This window comes from Colias eurytheme, chromosome 8, assembly GCF_061535395.1.
Source record: "Colias eurytheme isolate Ceu_HAF_F1 chromosome 8, ilColEury1 Martin Lab GWU primary, whole genome shotgun sequence".
In the NCBI taxonomy this organism is placed as follows: Eukaryota; Metazoa; Arthropoda; class Insecta; order Lepidoptera; family Pieridae; genus Colias; species Colias eurytheme.
The window spans coordinates 8,161,051-8,170,756 of record NC_142987.1 but is presented as its reverse complement, the minus strand read 5'-3'; the positions used below and the strand labels follow the sequence as shown (position 1 = coordinate 8,170,756).

The following is a 9,706-nucleotide window of genomic DNA, read 5'->3' as shown; positions in this document are numbered from 1 at the left end:
CAAGAAGATACTTTTTGAAATACGATACTGGCAGAACTTTACTCCAATACACCTTTAGAAATTAACTTCCAACATTCGATACACTTTAATTTATTTAAATGAGCAGTAGCTATATTTATATCATTGTAACAGAGGAATTAATTGCTAAATAACTTTGTATCCAAATTGAATAAGACAAGTTCAGATGAAGGATAAGCAGGGTTTGTTCCCGTGGAGACCCTTTAAAGATTACGATCGTAAAGAACGAATTTCCAAACGAACCCTTTGAAGTATTAACTTTCTATTGGGAGTTTGACTTTCTTAAGCTCTGTCCGAAGTCATTTTCCAAAGCGTAAGCTATAAGTAATAGAAACTAGAACTGTTTATAAAGTATTAGTTTTGTTTGTAATGGTACTTCAGTGGAAAATTAGATGTTTTGTGTAAATAATAGGTACGCAATATTGGTGTTTCTATCTATACCTGCTAATATTTAAAGGCTGAAGAGCTTGTTTGTTGCTTGGGGGCTGTCCATTAATCACGTGAGGCTCGAAAGGGGGGGGGGGGGAGAGGTCCATAAAAAATCACGAAATATCATCAGGAGGGGGAGGGTAAAGTCAAGTATCACATGTACTTATTTTTTCGGCAAGCGCGCGATACTCAACCGAAAAGCGGCGTAGCGCGTTTATCTTCTTCTTTAGTTAATAAGATGCTTATCCAGTTACTCGTGTTGAAGAAAGTCTTGCTAATTCGTGGTCCGAAAATATTGTACATTAAATTATGTTCATGTACTTAGTACAAACAAACTTTTTCGCATTTGATTTTGTAGGACAAATATTTTTTCGAATAATTTAGATAATTATCTTGAGATTGAACAACAAAAAAAATTCAGTTAGTAATAAATATTTGAGAACCATCAAATCAAAATATTTTATCCTTCTTACCTCTGTTAGCTACCACAATTGAGTTTCGTACATGAAATTATTGGGTGTCTCATCAAAATAAAGCTACTCACGGAAAATTAGCTTAACAGTAATCACTTGCAAAAATGGGCGATGGATCCTGAACTATTTCATTATTTTTATGTCAGTCAAAAACAAACTGCAACCTTTCTGTCTACCTCTGAACGTTTACTATAGTCTTTAATTTTCTATAATAAAATTAGATGATACTTATACCAGAATTTTTTATAAATAAAAAATAGATTCTTTGCAGGTACGAAAAAATACACGTGATATAGGGGAGAGGGTAGTCTTAAACCTCACCACGTATCACCAAGGGGGAGGAGGGGGGTAAAAATGCCAAAAAAGACATCACGTGATTAATGGATGGCCCCTTGCTTCCTTGAATACGTCTATCTCAAGAACTATGTGTCCGATTTGGTTATAATATAATTTTATCACGCCAAGACCAATAGGAGCAGAGCAATGTAGGTAAAACCGCAGGGCACTGCTGGTATAATATACTACAATAATGTTGCATTAGCAATTCGATAAATGTAGTTATGGCAACCCTGCAAAATAAGGAGAGATTAATAATATAGTACGTATAGAGTAGTCGCTAATTCGCATGACGTATGATATTCCCCTTCCCTGAACATCAATAAAATTAATTCTTATTTATGAGCATTTTCATTATAATTAAGTGTTGAAAGATTCCACTATATAAGAAATAGGTAACATAATTAATTAACATAGTATTTATCCGATCTGTGATTTAATAAAAACAAATAATTCAAGATTTTCTAATATCATATCTGAAATTTAACACTAAAATATAGATAAGCACGAATTACGTTAATTCGATGAATTAATCGTTATTTTATTATCGTCATATAAAGTGGATAAAACCGACAATTCCCAGAAATGAATCATTTCTCCGATAGCAGTTGTGACAAAAAAAAATAAACTTGAATAAAAAAAATCGGATTGCTTTTTCTTTTTTCTTTAGGCCAGAATCAAGTTAAATTAATATATGTATATAAGTTAAAAATTGTATAACAAGGGGAATAAGATCTTTATTAATTGTTATGTTATCATAATATGTTGGATGCCAAATAAAAAAACGTGTTGTGCACGGACTAGCTAGTAAAATAAAAAAATGTATTTCCTTAAAACCAATTTCTTTATCAAAAACATAAAAATTTATTACAATTGCATTACATAAAGAAATTTATAGTCACAATTCGAATTATCAATTGAATTGTTATGGTGGCAGTACACATTGGGCCAACGTGTTGGGCCAACGGGTTGGGCCAACGTGTAGAGAGCTACTTGGCGGTATGTTGGCTTCATTAGCCTAGTTGGCGCCAATATTGGCAGGCCAACCGAATGTTGTCGGTTTTTTGTGCACACATCAAAGGATCTTGGCGCGCTCCACAAACAGCGTTCACACGTTGGTGTCTTGTTCAGTTTGTTGTTACTCGTCAGCGGAGACAGTATCGTTGCGCGTCAATGAAATTTACGTTTAACCATGTTCCGATAGCGATGGCGGCGCCGAGGTTTTACAATTCGTAGATTTGTATCGACATGAAGGAATAATTTGGAATCCACGGCATGAACTACACAAAAATAAAACCATATGACTCAATAAATTAGATGTTCTATTTTCTATTTATTATATTATTCTAGATGTTTTTCTTATCTAACTTTCATACAATGCAATAAAAAAATGAATATATTTATAAAATGAGTAAAATAGTATTAAAAAGTTACTTGTTCTTAAAAATTAAATAACAATATACAATGAGCATTATTTTGATCAAATTGTGCTTTATTACATAAATAATATTATCATTTAATAAAATAATATCTAAAATCTAATCTTTAAAGTTTCGTTTTATAGGTAAGTAGTTAAAATTAAATTAAATGTAAAATGTACACATTTTAAACATTTGAAAAAATCTAAACATAATAATGTTTTATTTATACAGTTATAAAAAAAGGACAATAGAGATTGGAAAATGGTATCATCGCAGACGGCAGAGTACACTCATTGTTATTGATGCACATGTACGTAATAATTAAACGCACTGTATATAATTAAATTGCCGCGGCTGCAAGAACTTCTACGGACTACGTCCATCTTTGAAGCGCCAATGCAGAATGATCAGTACGCCAATGTGTGAACAGGAATCTTGATATCCTTCATTTTTTCCCAACACGTTGGCCCAACGCCTTGGCCCCATGTGTACTGCCGCTATTATTTCAATTTCCAAGGTTTATTTTAATAATCATAAAATAAACAAACATAAAATTAACTGCACAATAACAATGACTAAAATTGAACCCTTCACAATAATTCACCTATCCTATCCTTATTAATTATTTTCTTCATTATTACCAATCATCTCTTAGACATTATTAATTATAGATTAGATCACCAGATATTATTCATACTAAATAATATTTATTTACGATTATGCAGTTTCTGTTAGCATCTATTCGGAGGCGTCCACCATTCTTTAAAGTTTGTATAAATCGAAGTCTTTTTCACAAGATCATCTTCATAAAGCATAGAACAAAATCTACAATAATCGTTTGTTTCTACACTTTCACCTCTTCTATAGTATGAATAATGATTTTTCCATTTAAAATATTCTGCATATTTCTCAGGATCGTCTATGAGTTCTTTCATTTTTTTCGCTAATTTTTCGGTTCCGAGCTCTAAAGCATTCAGATATATACCATCTGGCATGAACCTGAAAATAGTTTTTTAAAATATTATGATTTGAATGCACATTGCATATATTTTATAGATTTTGTTAAGAAATATTAATTAATTAAATAATAATTAATTTGAGACTTTATTTTGTTTATCACTAACAAGAATTGAAACAAGAAACTCGATTGCTACGATCACGCGTTCATCACAAATATCTGTCTGACAAAATTGAGATAAGTGAAGGTTTATTTGTTTATCAACTTATTGTCGTAAGAATTACGTACCTCGTATAATTAGCTCCTCCATACACAATTGGCACTGCATAGTTTTTTAAAGGGTACGTCAATTTTTCAGTTACATAATCCTCGGAGAAGGAATTCTCAAACGACAAATAAAAATAGTAATCTGTTTCTATTAGCTTGTTACACTTTTCTTCGTCGTTACGCGGACATTGCAGTGTTCCACATTTCCCATAAATATCAATATTCAATTCATATTTCTTTAATTCAATCGATAATTTTTTAACGAAACCTTCTCGGCCACTTCTCGAAAAGCAGTTTGATACAAACCAGGCGGCAGCTTTTGATTTATTTCGTAATTTCTCTTTTACATCTTGACTAACTGGGTCCATGTCTTGTAATTTTATCCAGTGCATGTCTTTTTTCGGTCCTATTACTTTATTTTCGGAATCTCTTACTACTACATATCCCCATCTGGCTTCAGATCCTAGTTTATATGTCCAGGTCCAGTTGAAGAAATTGTTTAAGGCATTTGAACATATTGGATAATTGTCAGCCGATTCTATTGATGCGAATACAAACTTTTGATGAGATGATCTTCTTTCGGGCAAACCATAAGATCCCATGCGTATAACTTCTGTCCCAGCGAAAGCGATGACGTCGAAATTCGTATAGTCTCCTAAATATGTTCTATTTCCTGTCACAAAGCACTTGGTATTTGGACATTTTTTCTCAATGAAACCTTGTCGGCCGACTCCCATGTATACAAATGGAACTGTTTTAGGCGAGGTCCATAATAAAATATACTTTAAATCTGATGTTTTGTTATTCTGTGACAAGTTTGGCGAATTATTGAAAGTCACTATAGTTTTCTCCATTTTTATTAGGCCCAGCGGATAACTATAGTTTAATTTTGCATCTCGTATAGATATATAGAAAAGCATCACTACAACAAACAAAACACAAAAGAAGAAAATCTTTACAATTCTTGACGACATTTTTGTTTTTTTATAACATTGTATTAATGGAATCACCTACACACAAGTGCACACTTCATATTCAATTGCGATGTGTGTTGAAAAAATCCATAGATGGAGCAACTAATCGCCATTTAGATAATCTATCTATCAGTTATAGAATTTTATCTTTGAGTGTATTAGTCATATTAGTATTGTTGCGCTATGTACGCAACTAGTAACACGTTATTAGATTAACTTTAGAACCTGTAGTTTTTTAATGGTTACAGAAATAAAATAACAAAAACTATGCAATAGCTTAAAAAACTAACCTTTTCATTATCATAAAAATTGAATGAGTGAGTGTTTAGAGATAAGCGTTTCTTGTTATCCATTACATCAAATACGATATCTAAATGTACACAGGTATTCTGTAGTATCAATCAACGTTTTCATACGTCAGTTTGGGTGCGTTCCTATAGGTGTGAGTGTGTGTGTAAGTTTTAGTACCAATGTACGCTCAAATCTATTGCACAGTCTTCAAATGCTTAAAAAGGTTATGTAGATTTTTTTCATGCTTTGTAGCAGTATTGATAGTGTGCAGTTATGTTTGTATCCTGTGGCATTTAAAGAATTTTTGAGAGAACGCTAGTTTGCTAAAATAATTTTCACAGGACATTTAAAAATGATATAATCCATCTCTATGACGAAAACTGATTTGTAAAACCTAATAGTAAAGGTGATTATGTTTTGCAATTTACCTTATTCTGTATTATAATGCTGTAATTATAATTTTACATATTTTTTGTACAAAATAATAAAAATTATGTATATACAAATGAATAAACTAAAAATTATTAGATAAGTCATGTATTATTTATAGGGTAGAGATGTAGTATAGCGCATTGGTCGTATAATATCATCATAATCGAGTAAAAAGTAATGAGTAGTTACTCATTCACGCTTACGTGTTCGCATGTGATGCAGATGAGAATTAAAAAAATAAATAAAGGGTGGTTCTAATTGCAATGCATGACATTACGTAGATATTGAATTTATAACGGTTTTTATTTCCCAACCTTTTTGGATGTATTAGCACGTATGACCGCAGATACAAATAGTAGCAGGATAAATAGACAATTTATTCTATCAAGTTTAATTGAGTCAATTTCGTATTTTCCTGTTTCAATATCTTATTTTGTATAGGACAAAATAGTCTTATTTAAAAAAAAACTGCTTTTGATCTCATCAGAAATACAAACTCCAACAAAAAAGCATATCACAAATCATTCAATTTATTTCGTACATTTTCCTCATTGTGTCACATACTTTCAGGACATAATTATTAAAAATCAATCAAGAAGATTAACAAAACTAAACAATATTTTAATCTTCTCATTTTTTTATTTATAATCTCTATTTAACCACCCAGAATTTAAAATTAATTTCAGTCATAAAAGCTTAGTTGAGGTCTGATTAACACATGTGATTTACGATCTCTTCGTTCATTTTGTGTATCTTTTTTTCTTCTCGAACATCTGTAAGGAGGATCCCACCACTTTTTAAAATTCTTATATACCGATTTAGTTTGGATCAAAGTTTCATCAAACAACATGGCACAGAATCTGCAATAATCATCTGTTTCGACTGATTCGTGTCTTTTGTGGTAAGAATAGTGATTCCGCCATTTAAAATATTCAGCGTATTTGTTTTGATCTTCTATTAACTCGTTCATTCTTTCTGCTAATCTTTTTGGGCCTAATTCCCTTGCGTTGAGGTAAATACCATCAGGCATAAATCTGAAAATAATATTAGAATATGGAGTGATAATAGGCTCTTGTTTGTAAAAATAATTAATATAGAGCAACTGTATTTTGTGGAAAGGATTGGATGTTTTAATTGCCTTTAATATTTCAAAATGGATCTGCGTTTAATAATGCATTTTTACGTCAAGATTTTTTATAAAGTATCATCAAACAATATTTTACTTAAAGCGAACCCTAATTATAAAAAAATGTACAAAGCGCATTTACAAAAATAAATGAATAGTAACTATACCTACCTTGTATAATTTGCTCCACCATACACTATTGGTACCGCAAGATTTCTCAAGGGATGCAACAATTTTTCAGTCACATAGTCCTTCGCAAAGGAATTCTCAAAAGACAAATAAAAGAAGTATTCTCTTTCTATTATTTTGTCACATTCCTCTTCATTGTCGCGGGAACATTTCAAATTACCGCAATCACCATAAATATCTATCTTCAGATCATATTTAGTTAGTTCAGCTGCTAAATCAAGAACGTAGCTATTCCGTCTACTTCGTGATATACAGTTTGATACAAACCAAGCGGCTGCTTTAGTTTTATTTCTCAATTTATATCCTAATTCTTCACTAATAGGTGCCATTTCATCTAATTTCATCCAGTGCATATCTGCTTTCGGACCAATAATTTTATTACCGGCATCTCGTATAACCATATAACCCCATTGAGCGTCAGAATCCAATTTATAAGTCCAAGTCCAATTAAAATAGTTATTAAATCTGCTAGAACATACAGGATAGTTATCAGAGGATTCAATAGACGCGAAAACATATTTCTGATGAAGTGATCTTCTATGAGGCAAGTATTTTCTTTCCATTTGTACAACTTCGGGCCCGGCAAAGACAACGACGTCGAAGTTAGTATAATCTCCAAGATATGACCGATTACTTGTCACGTAACAGCTTGTTTTAGGACAGTTTCTATAAATGAAGCCTTCTTGTCCCTGACCCATGTATACGAAGGGTACATTTTCTGGTGATGTCCACTGTAAAATATATTTCATGACAAGTTTTTCAGTAGCAGTTCTGTCTTCTGCATTCATAACTTTAAAGCTGTTAATTACATTAATACTGCCCATTTTTAAATCACGAATACAAAAATATAAAAAGGTAAGTGTTGATATTGAAAAACAAAAGCCGATCACTTTAAAAATGTAACTAATCTTCATTTTTACGAAGGTGCTAATATAAGTTGAGAACGCACGCGTTTTGATTCCATGTAAACGTTTTCACAACTGGTAAGAAAACAAACATCATAGCGGCATAGAATATGAGGAATGCTTTGAATGTAAAAGCCACGTTAGGCATTCCTACTGTTCATTGGTTCAAAAGATATGTGCTCAGTCAGCTATTATATCTTTGACCTCCTCTTTGGTATTGTGGTTAACGTGTTAATTTTGCATCTTAGAACACTTTAGTCACTTGGAAAGTTATAAATATAACAATGAATCTATAAAGTACCTTTAAGTAAATAAATATTAAATAGTGACATAATATCTTTATTTATTTTACATCTTTTATTTATATATATATTTAAGGGCCGATTTTTCAATGCTTGGATAAAAGTTATTCGTCGAATAATGTATAAAACTACCATTTTAAAAAAGTATTCTAATTGTCCGTTTTTGACAGTTTACGTGACATTTTAATATTATCGTGTAATACTTTATTGGACGGATAAGTTTTAACCGAGCATTGAAAAATTGGCCCTAAATCTCACTACCTGTTTTGTATATCCATGTCTCCCTCTGGGCTCTGACATATCCATACTAATATTATAAATGCAAAAGTAACTCTGTCTGTCTGTCTGTTACTCAATCACGCCTAAACTACTGGACCAATTTGCATGAAATTTGGTATGGAAATATTTTGATACCCGAGAAAGGACATAGGCTTAAGGCTACCTTTTATTGCGAAATATGTACCACGGGCGAAGCCGGGGCGGACCTCTAGTTTATTATATACCAACAAAAAATATACCCATACGTATTAGCACAATCTTAACGTGAATTTAATTTAAGTATATTAAAATTTATGATAAAGGTGTGCTTCTCGAGATTTTATACGCGAAGTGCACTTGAGAATATTTGAAAAGGTGTGAAAAATGGAAGATATAAATGTGAATTGGTAGAAGTGGGCGTGCTTATCACGCACACAGCGATCGGCCGATCAATAATTCAGTATCATATTGTTACAGTTAAAGCAGTTTCATACAATTTGGGGTACTGGTGCATTATTCTTGTATGTTTTCGTGTCAGAATAAGGTAGTTTTGGTACTTTCTCTTTTTTTATACACAGTTGTATAGAGTAAAATGTCGTTTTTTGGACAAGAGCTTAGGTATTCTCACTATTTTAACAAAATTTAAATTGTAGACACATCTATAACAGTAGGTACTTGTAACGACTAGAAATTAAAATAAGACCTCTGTAATAAAAAATAAAAGTAAGGACATTACAAAAAGAGAGAATAGTCGGTCTGGTAATGCCTTTACAATGTTTTATAATTAACACTGCTCTTCCCAGAAGAACGGAGGCGACAGGGGTCCATTTTGACCTTTACCTTGAACTGTTAAAGATTGTCATGGACTAAAAAAAATACATGTAGGTACAAAATTTACCTACTAATGGAGGCTTTGTCTTTCTTTTGTATGTGTAAAGTGGTTTTTACATACATTTTCTCTTGACATTTTCGTTAAGGCCAAGGTTAAAGGACAAGTCTTTTTTTAAAGGTGCTGTATCCATATATTATGTGAAAAGTAGATTAGTATAAAGTAGATTAGTTTTATTCGAAGTTAATCAGTTAAATTAAAACGTACTATACGTTTTAGTTGTCACAAAACAGTGGATCAAAATACATTCCTTAATCCAAAGCCTGCAATAAAATACTATCAACCCCAAACACGAATTAAACAAAAACCAATAACCAACTGAAAACCTACGGAACAAATTGGGTATTGTTTTCATCAAATACGATGACAAAAGAATGATTCCATGCGCACTGTGCGCTTACAACACGACGTGGTCTTGAAAAATCAATGTGAAACATT

At 31.9% G+C, this 9,706-nt stretch overlaps 2 protein-coding genes across 2 annotated transcripts; both read right to left on the bottom strand.

Moving 5' to 3' along the window:
* Positions 1-3,248: 3,248 nt before the first annotated feature.
* On the bottom strand, positions 3,249-4,890 carry LOC149906658 (lewis-type alpha-(1,3)-fucosyltransferase-like). Its single transcript, XM_090104329.1, has 2 exons — positions 3,924-4,890; positions 3,249-3,676 (listed from the first exon to the last, which is right to left on the bottom strand). The coding sequence occupies exons 1-2, from the start codon at positions 4,874-4,876 to the stop codon at positions 3,409-3,411; spliced, it is 1,221 nt and encodes a 406-aa protein (XP_089960455.1). The 5' UTR covers positions 4,877-4,890; the 3' UTR covers positions 3,249-3,408.
* A 1,365-nt stretch (positions 4,891-6,255) lies between these two features.
* LOC149906657 (lewis-type alpha-(1,3)-fucosyltransferase-like) lies at positions 6,256-7,738 on the bottom strand. The gene is made up of 2 exons (XM_090104450.1): positions 6,897-7,738; positions 6,256-6,633 (listed from the first exon to the last, which is right to left on the bottom strand). Exons 1-2 carry the CDS (start codon positions 7,736-7,738, stop codon positions 6,282-6,284), a joined length of 1,194 nt encoding a protein of 397 aa, XP_089960576.1. The 3' UTR covers positions 6,256-6,281.
* Positions 7,739-9,706: the final 1,968 nt, after the last annotated feature.